The sequence below is a fragment of the Phalacrocorax aristotelis genome, chromosome 1 (assembly GCF_949628215.1).
Source record: "Phalacrocorax aristotelis chromosome 1, bGulAri2.1, whole genome shotgun sequence".
Taxonomy (NCBI): Eukaryota; Metazoa; Chordata; class Aves; order Suliformes; family Phalacrocoracidae; genus Phalacrocorax; species Phalacrocorax aristotelis.
In genome coordinates, this window is record NC_134276.1 from 73,954,969 (window position 1) to 73,976,831 (window position 21,863).

General features: G+C 46.6%; 1 protein-coding gene across 4 annotated transcripts in view; it reads left to right on the plus strand.

Moving 5' to 3' along the window:
- The first annotated feature begins 3,475 nt into the window (after positions 1 to 3,475).
- Positions 3,476 to 21,863, plus strand: part of GABRA5 (gamma-aminobutyric acid type A receptor subunit alpha5) — a 57,847-nt gene continuing 39,459 nt past the window's right edge. Inside the window, exons 1-6 of one of the 4 annotated variants that reach the window (XM_075093591.1) lie at positions 3,476 to 3,589; positions 4,197 to 4,255; positions 4,862 to 5,014; positions 13,298 to 13,419; positions 15,259 to 15,326; positions 15,440 to 15,660. In XM_075093591.1, coding sequence (XP_074949692.1) covers positions 4,929 to 5,014; positions 13,298 to 13,419; positions 15,259 to 15,326; positions 15,440 to 15,660 — 497 coding nt within the window. In that variant the 5' untranslated portion in view covers positions 3,476 to 3,589; positions 4,197 to 4,255; positions 4,862 to 4,928. The other 3 variants (XM_075093582.1, XM_075093602.1, XM_075093611.1) reach the window with 3 other exon arrangements.

The window sequence follows — 21,863 nt, forward strand, 5'->3', positions numbered from 1 at the left end:
CCCTTTTATAATCTTCTTGGCCCTTTGCTGGGCTTTCTCCAGTACGTCCATGTCTCATACTGGGGAGCCCAAAGCTGGACCCAGCACTCCAGGTGTGTCCCACCAGGGTTGAGTAGAAGCCTCTTGACTGTCATCTCTACAAATACTGAGACAGAAGGGTGTGGAAACGAGACTTTCGCCCTTTGTCCAGATCCAGTCTCTGTGTTGAGAGTGGTCAAGTTGGTCATAGGTGATGGTTAGGGATTCACGCAATGACCGATGAATTCAGACTGCTCTCTGTTGGAAAAGGACCTGTATTACCAAAATCACTGTCCCAAGCACTGGCTTTTGCAGAGTCTTAGTTAGGAGGCTAAAGGCAGAAGATTTCAAGAAAACAGGCAATCCCCTCCACCTAGATGTCAGAAGTTAAATGTTCTGGCAGAAGAGAATGCCTCTGAAGAGCCACTGCTTGGGTCAACACCCAGAGCACATCACACCTCCACGCAACTGCATGAGATTTCTGTAGGTCTCTTGGGACAAGAAGGAATGGCTTGATCAATGACAGAGATGCCTTTGGCTGCTGGAGAAACAGTTCATTTTCCAATACAAAGTGTCACAGTGTTAGGGCTTGGTGTGCATTTCCCAGTGAGCTCCCAGGTGTGTGAGTACTCACATGTGCCAGGGTAAAAATCACAGCCCAACTTCCCTGTACTATCATTTCAGCCCCGTGTGGAGGATGATCTAGCACAAATGCATTTACCTCTGTAAATAAACAACATTACTTAATGAAGTGGGAGGAGAAATGTCAGAGGGGGACCACGCAAAACTTCTCCCAAATATGAAATGGCTTCTAGTAAGCTGTCTCGGCTTTTGCTAAACACCGGTGCAGAAAACAACCAACCAGTGAACTAACCGGTTCCCTTGACCACAATAAAAAGCAACTATTTTACATACTAAATTCAACACGTCCTTTAAAACTAAGCAGAGAGGCTAAGAATACAAACAGGGCGAGCATACATTGCAAGGAGTGCCTGAAAAAACACGTAGCGAAGGACAAATACAATACAAAGATCCCTCTATCGCTTGTTGTAACTCTGCTGTCACAGGCCAAAGCCACCATCCTGCCGGGATCCAATCCGAAAACCTACGCAATTAATGTCTGACAACCTCTCGAGGAAGCACCTTTGCCCGGGAGTTACTACCTTGCGTTATAAACAACCTGTTTCGGATATATTGCGTCATTAGCTATAATTAGCTGGCAAACAGAACCAGATCTGTATCACGCTGCTACCATACAGACAAGGCGATAGAGGAAAGGAAGCAGCCCGTGGCTGCTGTGAGGAGCCGTCAGATGCGCTTCCGTGCGGGTTTAAGCGCCGCCAGCGATGCCAAAGACGCCGTTTCCACCCAAACCGCTCCGTTTTCGCCGTACCTGCGGGGCCGCGCAGCAAGCGGGGGCTCCCCGGGGGCCGCAGCGGGCACCCCCCTGGCACACAGCTCCCCGCCCCCCCCCCCCCCCAAAACACCGGCCCCGCGGGGGCTGCCGCCACCGCCCGCCTCGGGGCCGCGCTGCCCGCGCCGCGCGCCGCCCGCCGCCCGCGCCGCGTGGAGTTGCGTGGAGCCGGGCCGCCCTCCGGCGGCGGCGGAGCAAACTGCGGCCCTCGGCCCGGGTCGCCCACCCGGGGGACGGTAACAACCGCGGGAAGAAGCAGGTGGGGCGCGGCGTTTTTCGCGGCGAGGGCGGCTTTCTGCGTGACACGGGTGTTTGGCAGCTCGCCCTTTCGCTGAGGAAAGCGCTTTCTCCTTCATTTAATTTTAATTTTTTTTTTTCTTCTTTTTCTTTAGGTTTTCCTTTAGCGTCTCCTCGCTGTTTGGCTTCCCCGAGCCTCAAATGCTTTCCCCCCGTGGCTTTGTGCGTGGCTCCGCAGCACGCAGCTTGGCGGAGAAGGTGCAGCGAGTCAGAGGAATCCAGGCTGGGCCCCGCTCGCCGGAGCGCCGGAGCCAGCGGCCAAAGAGCGCGCGGCCCTCACCCCCTCACCCGGAAAGTCTAGGCCAATATATCCACGGCTCTCTTTTGCAAACTTATGTAAAGATCTAGTATTTTTACAACATCACCTATGCAGAGATATCAACAGTTCAGACTAGAAATCAAAGCACGGTAAAAAATCTGATTTAAACACTCCTAGGCAAGAACATTATTGTGAGAAACTACTGGCGCTTCATACTACTTTACTCGGATATTTTTAAGCACCGGGAAAGCTATTCCGCTAGCAACATTCATTCACAACTTCATATTTATTGAAGTCACTAAGGAACGACGTACGTCATCGGCTCTGTGTTTAAGATCCTAAATCGTTGCTGCAAAACCTGAACGCAGCTAAGCACCGCATAGAACCAAAATAAATGAAAATTGAAATTCCTAAGGACCACTTTTCAATTCGAACCGCGCAAACCGTGAACTAGGCACACGTATAGCGGCACCCTCTGTGGCAGCGAGCTACAGAACCAATATCGATTTCAGTGGAGGGATTAATTTCATAGAGCTTTTTTATGGATATAGGGAAAAAGACAAACGCTTCATTGATCCGTAACGTTGCCTGGAAGGCAGGCGTTACTTCGTTAGATCTGTTAATTTAATAACTGGGTCTGGAGTATGATTCCGACATGCGGTCACAGCAGCGTGTACTGAAATCATATTTCTCACACGTAACATGGGCGTGCTACAAGACGTTGCTTGCGCCTCAAGGAATCCACGGGAACTGGGACTATGCAACGCTCATTTCATCTTTGGGATAGTTCAAAATACACCAATCCTTCCACTCCTGCAAGCAGCATATGATATACGTGACTCGGCCACGTAGCAAGCGTAATGCGCCCTATACTGAGGCTGCGAAGCAGTGCATCCGTTCTTCTGGAATAACACGACATACAGTCACCAGGAAACCTCGAAGTTATGGCAGGTCTCCTGAAATTTTTAATATCGATCAAAACCGTGGACTTCTAGTGATGAGGACGTACAAAGAGTTAACGTTGCCGGTACAAATCCCGACTTCAGCACTTAGGAGTTGTAACGGGTTAGGTCAGGTCCATCGGCTACGGAAGAGGAATACCGATACAGACCTGTGTGTGTATGGGTGTGTGTATGTACGGACGCTTATACGCGTGTGTGTGAGGACCCTATGCACCGGCAAGCCTCACCGGCGGTGGGTCGGGGAAGGCGCTGCCCCGCGCTTACCGGAGAGCCGCACGGCCGGGCTGGGGCGGGGGCTGCTCCCGGGAGGCCGGTGCGGGGAGCCCGGGGGGGCCGCGGGACCCTCCCGGTGCTCCGGGACGGGGGGTGCGGGGGTCCCCCAGGGGCGGGGTGGTGGTCGCTAGGGTCTCCAAGGGGCGGGCGGTGGGGTGGTCGCTGGGGTCCCCGAGGGGCGGGGAGGGGGACGCGCCCCGCGCTCCCGGCGGCGGGCTCGGCGCGGGGGCGGCGCGGGAGCGGGCGCGGCGCTGCGGCGGGGCCGCGCCTGCGAGCGGCGGGGAGGCAGCGCCGCCGCTCCCGCTGCCGCTCCGCAACTTTCGGGCAAACACCGCCCCCTCGCCCTCGTCCCCCCGCCGCCGGCGGGTAAGCGCCGGGCTCCCGCGGCCGGCAGCGCTGGGCCGGCGGAGGGCGGCGGGGAGCCCTGCCCGCAGCCCCCCGGGCGGCCGCGCACATGGCCGCGGGAAACTTTGGTGGGGTGGGTGGGGGCGAGCCCGGAGGCGCCGCGGGGACGGGAAGGGAAGGGAAGAAGGGAAGGGGCGGCGGAGCGGGGGCGGGCGGGCAGGTGTCAGCCTCGGCGGGGCGGAGCGGGGCGCGGCGCCCCGGGGCGCGGGGGTCGGCGGGGGGAGCGGGCGGCGGCGGCCGGGCAGGTGCGGGTGTGCGGAAGGGAGCGGGACCCGCCGCTGGTGCCCGGTGCGGAGCGGAGCGAACGGGACCCGCCGCGGGGCAGAGCCGGCCGGGCGGGGGGAGCCCCGGGGGGCGGCTTTTCGGTGTGGGCTTTTCGCCTTGCTGCGCCGGCGGGGTGCGGAGAGCGAGCCGCTGAGCGGGGTAGCGCGGGGGTTCGGGTGGGAAATCCAGGCAGCTCCCCTCTGGGTGTGTTTTTGGGGGTTGTTTTGGGGGTTTTGTTGCGTTTGGGTTTTGGGGTTTTTGCTTGGTTGGGGTTTTTTTTTTTTGTTGCTTTGTTTTTTAATAGGGCACGGAGGAAAACGTTAGTGCACAATGCTGAAATCGGTGATGTGGTCGCTGAGGCAGGTATCTGAAAAGCGGCAGTCACTGGAGCAGCTACATTACTGTCATTCTTCGTGCTAGCGTGAGGTTTATGTGCCTTTGGGAGGAAGGTCACTTTTTACCCACCCCCCCCAATCCCACCCTCTTTTCGCGAAGCCGTGCATCAGCAGCATGAATTCCAAGAAGCAGTAGGTGTTTCTTGGCATTTCAACTGGGATTTTGGAAAGGGAAGCAGGGTATTTAATGGGGGAAAAAAAAAATTGCAATGGAAGGAAGGGATGCAGAGGCTGCGTGCAGCCCTGGGTTTGCAGGCGTGTGGAAGTTGTTGAAATAGGTGAAGGGTTGAAATCGGCATTTGGAAAATGGTGACTGTTTCTTTAGTTACTTGTGTGACGGACTAATATAAGGGAAAACGGGGCCACTAAGAATTTTTCCTGTGTTGCGGTTTGCTGTCAGCAGAAGGTAAAACATGTCCTTGAAGATATACAATTTTACATAAACAGCTGGTGTTTACATAAGCCTAGATAAGTTTGTGAAAAACAGAGATAGCAGAAGATGCGGTGTTAGCTGAACTCGGCTGTCCTGCTGCTTGTCCGTGTAATAATTTATCTTTTTTATGTATTGTTGCAGCGTAAGAACAAAGTGAGCAGCTGCACCTTTACCAAAGCAACCACCTGCGTTCCTCCTCTCCACTGGAATGGACAATGGGATGGTCTCTGGCTTTATCATGATCAAAAACTTCTTCCTCTTCTGCGTTTCCATGAGTTTAGCCAGCCACTTTGGGTGAGTTGCCAATTGCATTTGAATTTTTCCTGTGGGTTTTTTAAGGGAATGAAAAACCTGGGCTCTGTGTGGTGTGGAGAAGCCCAGCAAAACAACGAGCTTTGCATTTCCTCTTAACGTCCTGGTGTCAGGGAGAAGGGAGCAATTTGCTTTCCTGCTCAAATTTGCTGTCTCGTATTGGTTCTTCATGCCCGTAACGCTCTTGCGGGAAGGCTTGGGGGTCACGGGGAGCTCAGGCCAGGCCTACAGCTGCTGCCTGCTCTGACCTGGGTGTAGCAGAGCTGGGGGCTGCGGTGCTCCCTGCCCTGGTGGCTGCGATGATGGGGGCTTGCACCTTCCCTCTCACCTGGAGGGTGCAGGCTGTAGGCAGTAGCGCAAGACTGCAACAGCAGGACTCAGCGCGTGCCGCTAGCTGGTACAGGCTTTCCTAGTGAGTAAGCTAAGATCGTGACTGCTCGGAAGGGTGGCTGAGTTTGAAACTTGCTACAGTATTTAGAAATTGTGTTTCCCTGAAGCATATAGCAAGGGAACCTTATTTTTGCTTTGGATACTTTCCTGACAGTGATATTCTGAAAAATGTATTGAAGAAATACTCCTACCATAGCTCTTAGGGGAAAAAAACCAAAACCAAAATCAAAACAAAACCCAAACAGAAACCCCCTATTTATATGTATTTTTTTTTTCCTAAACCCAGAGATCTCAAGAACTTTCCAAAATCAGGCTATGCAATGGAGTCTAGAAAAAGCATTTCGCAAGTGCTCTGGAAGCGTAGGTTGATTCTTCTTTGTGGAGGAGAACAATTATTTATGATTTCACCAGAAAAAAATTAATCCTCCCAACGTGCTGATTCACAAGCACACCCATCAATTCCTTGCTATAAGAAGATACAAAATGGAGATGCAAATCAGGTTTTGATTTCAAGCAAAGTGATTTTTTTTTCCAGATTGAAGCTAGGAGAAAGAACAAACTTGGAGTGATGCCTGTTTATGCTGTAAGCAAAACTTAGCCCTCTGTAGGCAGGTGGAAACCTGTGACCACAGTGGTGTATATGAACGGTTGTAGGATGGCACACTACAAAGGATGCAAAGAGCCGCACGCCGATTTATTCAGCTTGCAAAAGCTTGGTCCTGCTTTCACTGTGGTCTAAGGCGGAACTCTCCCTGGAGTTTGAGATAGAAATGAAGAGGGTGCAGATAGTGTGGGACTCGTTTTAAACTTGTGTTGACGTGGTTGTTATTTGACAAAGAATTCCCACATTGAGAAAATTGTGAAGACTATAACTGTAAGTCCTTCCTGATTGTCCATCTTCCCTGCAGAAGGCAGCACATTGCAATATTTGAGCATGACCTGTTTGGTGTGGTGTCTTTTAACTGTGTCTCTGACAGAAGAAAGGCTAGATAGGCGAGGCTGCAAAATAAGAGGGTTTAGCTCTCCCTTTTGACTCCAAAGCAAGTACTGAATGTAAGTCCCAGGTAGGAATTGATGTGACCTGTAACCTGGCAGATAATCAGAACAGGACAATTAGGGGAAACTAGGACACTTGTTTTCGGCGAGTTACTCAAAAAGCTGCTGTGCACTAAAACGAGATCATCACGTAACCTCACCCCTCCCCACCGCCCCCCATTTCTGATCTAGTAATTTTAGTCTGGGCCTGCAGAGATAAGCAGCTCCAATTCGCTGCACCATTCACACGGTGCCCTAGGGCTGAATTTTGACCCTGCTCAAAAGACAGAGGATGCTCCAGCGCTTCTGTTTCAGAGGCAGAAGCAGTTTCAGAGTGTAATTTGCTAAGTGCTTTGGGACTGACTCTTCAGGACAGAACGGTACAATTTACATGTAGGCTGGCATATTAACTGCAAGAATCTAATACTGATAATACTTGCTGTTGCTACCAGGTTCTTCTTTATCAGCTTCATCCGTGTTTGGACTGCACTGTTACATTGCAATGCATTTTGCAACGTGCTAGATAAAAGTGATTGGTCAAATGAGCACAAATTAAAAAGGAAAATACAGTAGGACATTACAGATGAAGGCAGAGATTGGCCTGTGATTCTCCATAGTCATTCCATATTTATATTAAATAATAAATACAGTTTTGCCTGACATAGCCAAAGCCACCTTGGGGGGTTTTGATGCCCAATGCCTGGTAAAATAAATAGGAATTATGTATCTCAGTCTCCTAGGCTACTTCAGAAATCTCAGCAAAAGTCTGTGATTAATGTTTAACATAAAAGTGGAATGAGTATCGAGAGTTATCCGCATCAACGGGCAGTAGAGAAGGACTGTAGGCATAGTTGGTAGAAGTTATTTAAAGAGAAATCGCTGAATTAAAAGTCAAAGATATAGCTGAAACGAAGCCCCCCACCATTGTTGGTGTAACAGTTTTATGAGTCTACTTCTGCAGAAACAGTCCAGCACGAGTCAGGGCTTTTTCAAGCTTGCTTGAACTCAGCCTTGAGTTGGTGTAATGCTCTAACGGGTTAAGGCATTTTACTGAAGCGTTTCAAGATAGTTCACAATTGTTTTGAAAGTAAGCATCAATGGTAGAGCTAGAGAATAATTAAAAGTCAAATATAACCATGAAGAGTATTTTCAGGTGAGACAAGAGGCTGCTTCCTCCCATTTGTTTTATGTGAAGGATTGCACCGAATTCAGTCTCGATTTCATGAGTGCAAGGCCCACAGGGTCAGGCTGACAAAACCAAGGAGAAGGTGGGTGCCCTTCTGGCAGTGGGTCAGTAGGAATGCAAAATAATTCGGACTCTGCTCCCTTCAGACTGACGCCTGCAAGAGCGACGCTGTGAGGCTGAGCTCATCAGTCCAGGAAGGAAGTCAGTGTACGCAGGGTCCTGTCCTGCCAGACTCCACGGGTGCCGTGGCACTGCCCAGCATCTTGCACTTTCTGGCCCTTGGGGAGCCCACGCGGTTGCAGCCCTGCGAGGGTCGGTGCGATGGGTGTCTGCCTGCAACGAGATCTCCCTGAGATGAGGTAGCATGTGGTTGGCCCCATGCCGACCAACCTTACTGCGTCCTGACTCTTTTTCTGCAAGCCCCAGGCTGTCCACGGGGACATCTCTGGGGACACGCTGATGACGTGCAGCCCCTGTGTGTTTGTGTTTTAGGCGTGCAATTTCAGAAGTTTGTCTGAGAGCAAAAACCAACGGGGACGGATGTTGTTGGTGTAACCACAGTTCAGTCGCCATCTGCTAATAATATTTATAATAGTAGAAACACAGAAAACAGAAGATCCCAATTAAATGTAGCCAACGCAAGACTTCTCTGTACACTGTAAGAATTCAGTCCGTGGCGTGTCTGTAGTCTCACATACTTTTCCACTAGCTCACAGTCCTTATCACTAAGACCATAATCCTGCTATTTAGGCTAAACATACCTCTCCTTCAGGCTGTTATTTCAGGTTATTCTCTGCAGCCCTAAGCAGTTAGTTCTGCTGGGTTATCCCTTTCCAAGTACTTGCAGATGCTAGGGAGTTCTTCCTCATATTTTTAAGACTAATGTTGTAAGAATTGTCATATGCTTATGCAGTCATGCTTATCCATTTACTGGTTTTTTTTAATTCTGTTTTCCTTTCCTTCTTCATGTCTCCAGATAGCTTTTTGAACCCCTTAGACAATTTTAATAATTGGAAAACTAAGTAGGTACCTAGAACTGCTTGGGGGAGGCAGACAGACATCAGTCAGTCCCTCTGCGGAACAGAATGCTACGGCTTCAGCATCTCTGGCTTGGCCTGCTGGCTGGCCAAGCAGCAGGCACATACCTGCAGGCCATCCAGCACGTGCTTGGTGCAGGGTCAGCCCTGGCACGCGTTGGCTCCTAGTGAAGCTGCAGGTTGGTGACTTGGGGAGCTAAGAGTACTGGGAGGTGTTTATTACTGCGAGAAATTCAGGATATTGAAAGGGGCATTAAGGTGCAAGGGGGGAGGACAGTAAGATGTCGCCCTATGTAAAACAGGGTTTCATTGCACTGCTCACAAATTCCTCGTTCCCAGAAGGTATTAAAATAGTGCTCTTGCTAAATAAAAGAATTAAATGATTCTTTAGGAATCTGCCAAGACCTTTAAAGTTCAATTATTTTCAGTCAGTCCCTCTCCCCTATCGTAATGATGTGGAAGAATTGAATCTTCATTGCACAAATTCCCAAAATAAAAGCATTTTCATATCTCAAGAATCTGCAAGAAAGGGATGGTGAGAAGCTAACTTAGAAAAGTAAATCCTTTGATGTCTGGCCAGCTGACAGCATCCAAAAGTGTGCAAGTGTGTTCTCCACTGCCTTTTCCACAAACTCTTAATTTGTCTGAAATTCTGGTATAATTCCAATCCTATTAAAGCAGCTATTGGAAACTTTACTCTTAAGGGAGAGAGAAAAAAAATTACAACTTTCAGTTGCAAAATACTCCTCAGTTATTTTTACAGTGTCTTTTTTTTTTTTAAAGCTTTGGGAAATTAATGAAATATCTACCACACATTTTCCTCTTATTACAACTAAGCCATGAGTAGTACCTGCCATTAGTTTGGCTAGATGGCAAAAAAGACAGTGATGTTTAAAATGGTAAACGATTAACTCCTCGGAAGAGGTAGCTGAGAATCTTTAGAGAGTTATTACATTTTACACTGATGGGCCCCTTCTGTGGCTTCTGATTTTTTCAGTCACCCTGAAATTGCAAAATTAAAAGTGATGAGAAGTATTCCTCGTTGGTTTAGTTTATGTTCAGTAATGAGCTTTAAATATAATTAACTTTGAATTTTCTTAGCATTTTCCTAAGGTTCTTTTCTAGATTTATTTTTATCCATAACTGAAAATGTCTGCTGTAAAAACATTTTTGGTTGCAGAGAGGCAGTAATGTGCTTACCTACTAATATGTTAATAAAACCTAATCTTTAGCTGTGTGGAAATAATTTAGGACATCACCTGTTTTCTCTCTATTCATAGAGCTATAATATCTAATATATGCACCTAACTTTGCGAGTACAGCTTAAAGGTCTTATGTCATAAAAGACAACCTCTGCACTTACTCCAAAATGTGAGTTGCTATTTCACCAGCAATCTCAAAAATACAAATTAAACGTTAACTTTTCTGTGAGAGAAAGAGTATCATTTGCATTAACAGCAAACAGTAATCCACCTACAAATGCAGCTTCATGTGATACTGACAATTCTCCGAAATTCAGCATTGGATCCCTTCTTTTTTGTGTGAAGCTATCTGCCAAATCTAAACTGGATTGCAGTTTTGCAGATGAAGCGCAGACTTTTTATGAGTCTTCACCCTAGTTGTTTCTCCATCTTTTTCATCTATTAATCAGCTTTTCTTGTGGAGGTATAGAAATATTTCAGCATTTGAGGTGCGTATACTATTTTTGTGAGAGACGTACATAGCTGAGATAGAAGGAAGCAGCATCAATTACTCTTGTTGGATTCAGAGGAGCAGTTTTGAGAACTAAGTATATTTTGTCCCATCCCCACAAAAATAGTTCAATGGAAATCTTCCCTCTGAGTTCAATTGGCTTTGAATTCAGCCATAAGCACTAAAAATAACAAGCTTTTTCAAGAGCAGAGAAACTAGTGAAGCTTTGTATCCTGTGCCCCCAGCACCGTACCTTTGCAATAATCCTGGCTCTGCATTTGGTATCCCTTGTTCCCATCTCCCATTGCAACACCTACATTTTACCTCTTTTTCCCTTTTCTCCCAAGATCTTTCCTACTCACCCTGCAAGTCTCCTCTGTATCTCTTAATTAGTGGAGAGGAGGTGGGCTGGTTTTGCTGAGGCTTTTTCTGAGCTACATGCGTGCTGACTGGCCCAGTCAGCGAGCCAGAGGGAGTAGATGACTGCTGACCTCACATTTTTACTTAATGAGGCGCTAATTTAGATCGCTCTCCCCTTGTCTAGTCACTGCTTCGTGAAACTTGTCGGAATGGAATGAAGTTTGATCTCTCCGCTTCTTTGTCAGATGCACTGGAAAATGAAATTGGGTTTCTACACTGATATGGTGAAGCGGGCAGACAGCATGGCGCATATCTCTTTCCTATGAAAAAAAGAAGCTAAAATAAATGAGAAAAGTTTAAAATCGTATTCTAGGATTTTACCAAAGCGGTAGTTATGGTTGTTGCATATGAAGAACCTCTGTAACTTCTCTCTCCTGTTTGTATTCATTAGACTGCTGCTTGTAAGTATTCACCTTTAGGTGGTGAATCCCTTTGATTGCGTTTGACAGAAAAGTATATGGTCTTTTGTCTTGAATGATGCAGCGTGCAAGGATGTCTAATGTTTCTGTAATCAGTTTGCATCTGCCGGATTAACTGCCTTTCATTATAGTCAAACATGTCCACGATATTGTCTGCCTCAGATGCTCACTAGAGGTTGTGGTCACAGCATAGAAAACAGAATTAATTTGGTCTACTGACCAAGGAGAGATGAGATGGCCTGAAAAATGGGTGAGATTTGTGGCTATGCCTCTGCCTGCAGTGAAGGGGAGCTCCTTGGTGGCCTTGGGCTCCCCAGTGTTGAGCTTGTTGAGGGTCGTAGCAGTGCCGGTGGCACTCAGGCCACGAGGAGCCTCCTCGGCCAAGTGCTTGCATGTGCTTTGGCGTTCCTGCGAATCGGACTGTGCTCCCACCGCCCAGTCTTGCTCCCCTTTCCTGAGAGGTTTTGCAATCCTTTCCTTTTCCAGCAGAAGCACACAAGCTGTAAAGGGAACAGGCGCAAGATTTGGGGTCCCCATGTCTGTGAGGGACTACGTGGCCACCAGCAGCTCGTCCTGAGCAAGGTCTTATGTCACTAAAACTTCCAAACCCATTACAAGGGGTGTCAGCGAGGTTCCACTAGTGTAAACCTTGTGCAGGTAAAACCAGTTTGAGGCCCCTTGTCTGTCTTTGTGCAAAGCCTGTTCTGTTAGGTCAGCCTAACGCATATGTTACAAGCATTCTGCAAGGGAACCTGTTCAGAGGGATGCTTTGAGGTTCTCTGTTTATTTACTGATTTATTTCCCTGGGGACTGGTAGTAAATAAACATGGGGTTTTGTTTCGGGTTTGTTTTTTTTTTTTTTGATCTCTGGGTGACTGGCTCACGTCCAGTTCAGGTTGTTGGAGTGCAAGTGATTCCTGTCTGCTGGCTGGGTGCATGAGGCAGGGTACGGTTCCTAGTGGGGCAATGTGCCCTGTCACAGATGGAGCATTTGCTGGTGGTTTCAGTAGAGACTGAAACTTGAATAAGCACTGAGTGTGAGCGAACTTGCTGTCTTAAGACATGCTCATTGCTTGCTGCAGGTGAAGCATGCTTATGGATAAACCTATGCATTTGTTCTTTAGGTAAGCAAAGGCATTAGATGGCATGGAATTCTAACCATCTTTAAATGAAAATCAACTGGACTTAATAATGCAAGTTATAGTTGTGCTGTGAGCTGCAAGCAGCTTTCTAGGCCTGAGCCATGGATAAAATGATGAAATAAAAAAGAGTTCAGAATAAAGCCAAATCTGGCCCAAAAGATATGGAATAAGGCCCACTACACATTGCTGTTGTTTGCATACTACAAGGGAGGACTAATTTATGCAAAAGAGAGAGGAAGAATGAAGAACTGAGTTTTCTGTACTGCAGTATGTTTTCTCAGATGCCCCAGTGATCTGGGGTGGGATTTCTGAATGCAACAGGAGTTTGTTATCCTCAAACAAGGTTAGAGTTCATCCTTTGTTCTGGCAATAAATTAGAAAATGTGGAAATTAGAAGCTGTTTGGCATGTAAGGATTAAAGAGTACCTTCAGGCAGACTTGAAGGAGTGTCCCCAGGAAAACCCGTGCTGCTCGTACAGCTCCCCTGCCAGCTAATGCATTTCCCAAAGACGGAAGAGCTAACCTGGGGAAAAACCAGTAACAGCTTTTGCTGGCTTCATGAGCTAACCTTGCTCCCTGCAGGAGACAGAGACATGCCAGTGCCGGGAAAGTGATGGGGCTGAGGTGGGGCAGGGCAGCAGGGGGGACTGGGATCTCCCTATGCATTATGGCAAGAGGGTCAGTGGGCTCAGGCGTCCCCCGATCCAGTGCCCCAGGACTGTACCTCCATGGCATGGGTCCTTCCTTGGGCCATCCCCCTCCAGGGAGAGCTATTTATGATTGCTTACAGCAGTGGTGAAATTGCCACAACTCCCTGTGCTGTTCATACGGAGCGGCAGGAGCGGGCAGAGGCTCAGAGGCTCCATTGCAAAGTTCCCTTGAGACTGAAGCCCCTTGAGGCTGGCACGGCTTTTGATGTGTTTCTTTTTGTTTGCATAAAATAGCTTCTCACAAACACCAACAGCATCGGGAAAAGAGGATACCAATGATAACATCACTATATTCACCAGGATCTTGGATGGTCTGCTGGACGGCTACGACAACCGACTGCGCCCGGGACTGGGAGGTAGGATAACGTGTTCGCTAGCTGGTCTCCAATTATGCAGGACCATCGTCTACATGATGCTCTCCTGAACGGGTACCTACCCTCAGCACAGGCCTTGATAAGGGAGTTGTGTTTCATTACCTAAAAGAAGCCCAGAAAGTAGATTTGTCTCCTGGCAAACGCCACAATACAAAGGTCACTGAAAGTCATCTTCTTTCAGTCATTGAGGTCATCTGAGGTTGGGTTAGGAGAGCGTGTGTGTTGCATTTTTTTCTGTAATTGAATACAGTTTGGGTTTCTTTTCTTTCTGGTACTCCCTAAGGTGAGCGAGACAGGGTGCTAGCAGGTTGCTGCAAGGTTCCCTCACTGGTCAGCATGTATAAAATTACGCCAGTGACAAAAATCTCTGTTAAAAACAGATCCCCAAACCATCCATTTTTAGACAGCTACAGCAAATCTGTATTGATATGTCATTTTGATAACCTTTACAGCAGCTATTTTAAAACCGTAACATGTGAATAGTTGCTTGCCATCCTAACCTTGTTGAGCCCTCCTTCAGCTCTCTATCCCCCAGATTTCTCTCATCTTCTACCCATGTGTAAACCATCTGTTATGTTTCTTCCTGGCCCTTTTTTAATCTGGCTACCCCCACCCCTTCCTCTTGTGAGACCAACACATTGCTTTCATCCCTTTCTCTCCTTCTCCTCTCACTTTACACAGAGATGCTTGAAAATAGGGCTCGATGCTCGTGTCTTATGTAACGAACTTCTGAAATTTCTGCCCTTAAATTAAATTAGTCCTGGATTTGAAAAGATGCCAGAAGGACTTAGAGACTTGAGAGTAGAATTAATTTCACCTAACTTTGGACATCTATAATATAGATGTCTGAAATTGGGCAGATCACCCAAACCAGCGGAGGGGAATAGGTCCTTCCAAGATACACTTCATCTCATCCTATAGTAGGTATCAAATATGAGCTGGCAAAGTGTGCTCACAGCTCAGAACGCCAGTCACGTACTAGGCTGCATCAAAAGAATTGTGGCCAGCAGGTCAAGGGAGGTGATTCTTCCCTTCTACTCTGCTCTTATGAGTACTGTGGTCAGCTCTGGAGCCCCCAGCATAAGAAAGAGATGGACCTGCTCAAGCGGATCCAGAGAGGGACCATGAAGATGATCAGGGGGCTGGAGCACCTCCCCTGTGAGGACAGGCTGAGAGAGCTGGGGTTGTTCAGCCTGGAGAAGGGAAGGCTCCAGAGAGACATTATTGCGGCCTTCCAGTACTTAAAGGGGGCTTACAAGAAAGATGGGGAGGGACTCTTTATCAGGGGCTGTAGTGATAGGACGAGGGGTAACGGTTTTAAACTGAAAGAGGGTAGACTTAGGTTAGATATTAGGAAGAAATTCTATACCATGAGGGTGGTGAGACACTGGAACAGGTTGCCCAGAGCGGTTGTGGATGGTGCATCCTTGGAAGTGTTCAAGGCCAGGTTGGATGGGGCTCGGAGCAACCTGGTCTAGTGGAAGGTGTCCCTGCCCGTGGCAGGGGGTTGGAACTGGATGATCCCTAAGGTCTCTTCCAACACAAACCTTTCTGTGATTCTATGATCTATGATCAAAACCTGTCAGTCAGAGGAATTGTACCCTTGAAGGGCCTGTTTCTTTCCACTGATTATAAGAGAGCCTGCGCTCCGAAAGGTCAACAACTGCATTTGATCAGGGATGAAATTCCTCCTCAAACATCTTAATTTCAAGCTTTTGGGGATTTTTGAGTGATTCAGCAATTGTTAAAAGAGAAATGCATCACAGGCACATATTTGCATCTTAAAGCAATTACTAATGCAAAAGCCTATATTTATTACAGAGAGAATAACTCAGGTGAAAACAGACATCTATGTTACCAGTTTTGGTCCTGTGTCAGACACGGAAATGGTAAGTTCGAGCACGTGGCTGCCATCTCCATTGTATTTATTTTGCTAAAGTCATTGTTGGAACCATCGCTTCTATTCAGATCCCGCAATACCTCGACTGTTTCTTTGTGCCAGGAATACACCATTGACGTTTTTTTCCGACAAAGCTGGAAAGATGAAAGGCTGCGATTCAAAGGACCTATGCAACGCCTCCCTCTTAACAACCTGCTCGCCAGCAAGATTTGGACCCCGGACACTTTTTTCCACAATGGCAAGAAGTCCATTGCTCACAACATGACAACCCCAAACAAACTTCTGCGCCTGGAGGATGACGGCACTCTGCTGTATACCATGAGGTAATAACCGGGATCGATTTCTTCTGAACCTGATTCCCCGCTAGCTCTGCAAATACTTGTGGGGACCGTCACTTCCCTCACTCCTAGTAGAGCCGGGCAACCAATCTTTTACACGTATTTATGTGAGTATCAAGAAAAATGGAAAACATAATCGCTGCCTACAAGTACCAATTAATTTTTAGCTTCTGAATACTGCTAGTCCTTAAATATTCCTTTGATTAAAGGGAAGGCATATTCTCAACAGATTTGATGATTCAGTCCAGCTTTTTTATGAAGATCTGTTCTCTCTTACTGTTTGTATTTGCAGCTGCAGTGCTGATTGCAGGAGAACTGTCTCCAAGGCCAAAAACTGAGATCTTGTTCTGGGGCAGTACATCTTGAACCCTTGGAGCTTTTATTTTTTTATTTTTTTATTTTATTTCACTAACAGTGCTAAAAGGCGAATCATCATAGGGATACATGAAATAAGCTAGCAGCACTGTGGAGCTGCTTTAGCAAGTACTTTTCTGAAAACAAAGCTGGCATATTATATTGGCAGAGAAGCAAATTGGTGTCTCAGATCTTCAGGGTCACGCTCCTCATCTGATCAGAGGATACTGTCAAGCTTCATCATTGCATAACCTAGATATAAGATGTAATATCAGTGATGTTAGAGGATTGTCTGAAATTCTTCTCAGGCCAAATCCCACATCGGTGTACGGCAATTTGCTCATTAAAGGTAATTAGCCTGTAGTAATTAAGACTGCCATCTATCTTCAACAGGGTTTTCTCCAAGAACGTAGTCATATGGACAACACTTGAAAAAAAAGATGAAAGAAAAACCCTACCAAGCAACAAAGTGTTATTCTGAGCTTTTCACATACAAGCCCAGAGTGGTTGGTGCCTGAGACCCAGCAAAATGCTCAGGAGCCTGAAGTTAGGTGCTGAGATTCCCTGGGTTTTCAGCAGGCAGCCCTCAAAGAAGGGAGGGGGGAGCTAAGCTCCTGCCGGCATCCCATCCTGCTGCAGGGCCAGCTCTGCAGGACAGAGCCGACAGCCACCCAGTGCTGCACACCAGGGGAGCGAGCCCCGAACTGGCTCCCAGGGCCCAGTGGTTACGAATTGTTGGGGCTTAAGGGGATTACGCTTTTGTATGCAGGCACCTGGAGCTTCCCAGATTTTATTTCAGGTGTTTTTGAGCTGTTTTATTTATTTAGACCCTAGCCTTTAATCCCCTTTTCTGAAAGGAAAATAGATTTGGAAGTAAGGTATCCTCATGTAAATCCTTACAGCTTTAGACTATCACAGTTATACCTGCACTAGCGCTAAAAAAACTTAGACATGATAGAGGTCATGTCTAAAAGAAGGGGAAAACCCCCTCATTTTCTCTTCTACTATGTGTATTGCTGTTCTTACTAGCCCCAAGTTAGCAATCGCTGCAATAATAAACTGAAATAATGTGAGGATACATATACACCCTCAAATGAATAAATGTCAGAATAACTATCAGAGATACTTATTTTCACAAAAGTATTTGTAATGTCGGCCTTAAAACCAGTCTCACTGCTGCTAGGACTACACTAATACCACTCCAGAGACTGGTGCGGAGGCAATTCCTGATTATCCGTGTCAATTACTTGTGTAAGTAAAGTCCAGATCAGACTCACAGTCAGTCTGGAGCAGAACATTATGGTGTGTGGCGGGTTCGCAGCTGGCAGGCTATTCCCGTGCAAGTCCTGGGTTTTGTACCGTTAAAGAAATGCAGCGAAGCACAGAGTCCTGAGGCAATGAGCTGAGCCTCCCGAACTAGCAGAGCAAGACCTAGGTGAGCTCGTCACTGAATCTGAGTTACTCTGTGGAGGTGCCTCTCCTGTGACCATGGCACAGTATTGTCACATTAGGTGCCACAGCATAGAGGTATATTGAGGAAAGAGAGTGCCCTGCTCAACATGTGCAGCTGGAGAAAAATTTGGCTTTGACACAGACTTTCTCATCATCCCACTCAGTCCCTTTTCCTCTGGTTTTCACAGTGGGAAAGCTCTTTGGGATTGATGTTTTTGTAGGCTACAGAAAGACATAGAATGCTTTTGTAACCTAAAAAACATGCACCATAACTTTTTTTTTGGTAGAGCATTGTGTGTGGGTGTGCATGTGTGTGGAAATAAATTCCCACTAAGCATGGTATATGTGATAAGAAATGGAGCGCAAGGCTTTTTAAATAGCTTGCCTTCCACTATTGCAAGTAATAATGTTAAAAATAAGAGCACCTCTGCTATTCTGTTTAAACACAAGTCAGGAGACTGCTTTTGTAACATGCATGGAGTTGTGCTAGTTTAGGGAGAGCAGTTTTTTGTGATGGGCGTTCCAGCAGCGTGAGTGATGCTCCGCTGCGAGGTGGCTTGAGGATCCTGTCCCAACCTGTGCAGAGGTGTCTGTGACATGCATCCAGCCCCTTCAGCTGCCACCCAGAACTTCGCAAGTCCCCACGAAGGCAATAGCTCATCAGCACTACCTAGCATGGCTTTCTGTGAGAAGATAGGCAGCACTGGGCTTTTTGCGGGGAGAGCTGCTTGTCTTGGTGGTGGTGCCCTCGTTGAAGATACTGTGTCTTAGCCGGGACTTGAGCCCCATCTCCTGTAGCTCCCATCAGGCTTACTCAGTTCTCAGGATCTGGAGATGTGGAGACAACCCTCTGTTAGCTCTGCATTCCCCTCGTTTCCAAGGCGGAATTGCAAGCTTCCCAGACTGTACGTAGGAGTAATCCGTGCAGAGAGGATTGGACCCTCTGTCATTGACGGAGATGCCTGAATTGCTTTTGCAACCTCGCATCTGGGTGCTTGAATGAAGAGGAGGAAAGCAGCCGAGCCGATGCTGACCTTCCATCTTATTTGACTTCCAAATGTGCCGAGTATGATCAGCTGCACAAACTTCCAGCTTTAGCACTGTCAGTACGTACATTTTCATGATACATGTGTTTACTTATAGAGAAAAAGGTATTATTTGCATATTGCATTTGATAATATGCTGTCTAGGTCAGAAGTTGATGGGCTATATGTTGCTAGGGAAATCTAATAAATGGGCTTCTGTATACTTGCAGTATTAAAACCCCTCTGCGTGAATATAGGAACACAACATGCTCTTTACACAGATTTCATAGGCAGCAGCGTCCTCTGCAGGGAATAACTTAGAAATTCTGATTGTCTTTGCTTTGGTAGGCCCTATTTGATTTATTTCACTAATGTGGTTTACAAATTATACACTGCTGAACTGAATGCTGCAAATTCTGTTTCTGCCCCTAGAGGGGAGTGTTGTCCGTATCTCCACTTTTAAATTTTAATTTATTTTTGTTTTTTTACTAAGAGCACTGTGGTAAAAAAGCATGAGCAAATATACTTCATAGGTCTCTAATCTGTGTAGAAAATAGCTTTGTGAATGGAGTCAAAAGTTGATTCTTTTGCTTTTAAAAACTTTAAAGATATTTAGTTTATCTTATCTGAGAAATAAATGTTATAAAAAGCATAAAGCTCATTTGTTCCAGGAAACTATTCTGAAAAATGGGGACAGTGGTTTAAGCAACCTTTTCTGGCTAAGGGAACCAACATGTCTCAGTGAGCTGTGTTTTTTCACTCGGTGGGAACTGGCTGTGGAGACAGAAGCTCTGACAAACTTTGCTGTAGGATGCCAGAAAAAAGCTGGGAGTCTGCTTCCACCCCCACTCTCCCCCCTTCCCCCCCCCCTCCCCGAACTTGTATGAAGTAGAGCATGCTCACTAGAGCTAAACCTTTGGGCCATAACTGAACTTTTGGCCAGCAGTTCATAAGGAGTTTTTAATGATTTTTTCTATCAGCTTGTAGATACTGGAAAATCTTTTTGCGTCATCACAAGGGTTAGGCTCCTTGGAGCCCCACTCTCACCATCATTTTGAAAGGACCCCAAGCCATTTTTGCTACCACTAGGGCTGCCAGGCACCTGATACAATTTGGGTTTTTAAATGTGACATGGTCATACATCTGAAGAGTGTACAAACAAAATTTTCTCATGTTATTATGGTAACTGAATGTTGCCAGAGATCCTGAGTGTGTATAAAGTTGAATCTGTGCCATTAATCTTCAAATGTGTCATACATCAGCTGGAGACTGCAGATATTTGTCAGTACAGTGTTTAAGAAACTCCAAAAATATTAGTACAGCCCTGAAATATAGTTATCTTTCCCACTCCTGGAAGACATTTAAAATTCAGCAATGTGTAGGATGGCTATCCACTTGATGGCAGCATAACCACGCTGCTTGCTGTTCTCGAGCACATACACAGGCTTAGCTAGGCTGAAAATACTGCTTCTAACATTAGCACTGAGCATTAAAATTGTATGTGCAAGTGTACACGTGTCCTGGGTGTGTGTTAGCACAAAGTCTGTTCTTACATGAAGCGCTTCATTAGCAAGCTAACCATTTTATGCCGTAGAGCTATTGATTATAAAACCAGTTGACTGGAAGATGCGGTGCTGTTTTCGAGACTTCCATTGGGACAGCCGGGCTTTGTTTGCTTAGCTTTTTTTAAGGGAAGATTGTTCTATGAAAAATGTCTGTGTTCTCAAGCTCTGACTTTGCCAGAAGGCAGCCTTTCCCAGATGCAGGTTTGCTTGTGTGGCCCTGAGCAAGGAGTGACCAGCAAATCTACACTTTAAAATGAACCCTTAGTTTTCAATCAGCCAGCCATCTAGATGGGAACATTTCTGTTCAATTTGCATACTTTGTTCTTCTTTCAAAGGGAAGATTTCATTTATGCATCCATTTATATTTACAGAAAGGGCTCTGGCAATGCTTTTGGGCATTGTATAAATATTACAAAACTAATTAGGAGCTATCAAGCCATACAAATACACATTTCCTTTCCCCGTGTTAGGCCTGCTGCCTCTTCTTTCATATTAAAGCTTCAAACTGCCTGAAGCTGGAAGAAATAAAAATAATTTCTTCACATTGGGCTGAATCTTGCAGAGTGATGAAAACTGCCATGGTGGCAAGGACTCTCAGCTGCTTTTCATCAATTCAGATTTTGACAGAGTGAGAGAAAATAGAGATATACAAAGTGAAGGGCCCTTCCCTGAGGACAGCAGCAGGATCCTTGCTTTAACACCAAGCCTATCGGTTTCCGTCTCTCTCCTTTGATTGTACTTTGCCCCATTTCGCAAAAGTTGTCCTTCAAGGAACCAAAATTTGTTGTATTGGAAAATCCATGGCTGGAGTTACCCATGGGGAGAGAAAGGCATCAGAGGAGACTGTGGTGTAATACATTCAAAATGGGCAATTATGACCTGCCCAAATATAGTCCTTATGTAGAGTGCATGACAATAGCCTATTCTGCTGGTAATAAAAGTGGGCAGAGCCCCGCAGAGATCTCCATCACAGAGACAGGAACTTGCACAGCGAGGGCAGCATTGATTAAAAGACAAAACCCAAACCAGAACCAGCCCATCCTTGGATGAAGGAGATGTTTGCCTGGACTTTGAGGGGTTACAAAAGGTCCAACTTTAGTTCCAGGTCTGTGCTGAGCAGACCCATCTTTCCCTTGGGGTTAGCTGGTACAATTTCTGCCAGATTCCCTTGTGCTCTGCCTGCTTTGTAAGAACAAACATGTCGAGGTATCATTAACTTCTGCAGACAGGCTGACCTGATGTCTCAGGTGTGCATGGAGGCGACAGGGTGACAGACGGAATCCGGAGGGAAGTGGTGCCCTAAAAGGTACCCCCCCAGGAAAGGCAGTTGCATTGGTGACTGTCTTTGCCCAAATCTGCAGATGGGTCCCAGCTTCTGCAGCTGGAGCCTTTGGAAGTACCTGGCAGATGCTGAAGAACTGTTATGACAATGCTATCTGTTTTTATTACCAGGGGAGGGTAACATTATAGTGAACTCCTAGTCATTTCACTTAAACTGAAATGAAAGTCTTCATCTGCCTAACCAGAAACACAGTCCCCTGAAGTACATTTATGTGTTTGCTGAAACATCAGGCTGCCAATGAGCAATCTAAAATGTGCTGTGGTGGAGTGCACCAGGCAGGATGGGTGAGATTCACCTCAGCTAGTTTTACTCATATGTAATATTGATGGCTGCAGCTGAGCCTCTTAGCTCAGAATTGCTCCCAGTGCAGGGGAGAGACTTTCTTAAGCAGTTAGTTGTCTGCATTATTTCAGATGTCTACTTTAGTATGAAAGATGCTTATTTCTCTCT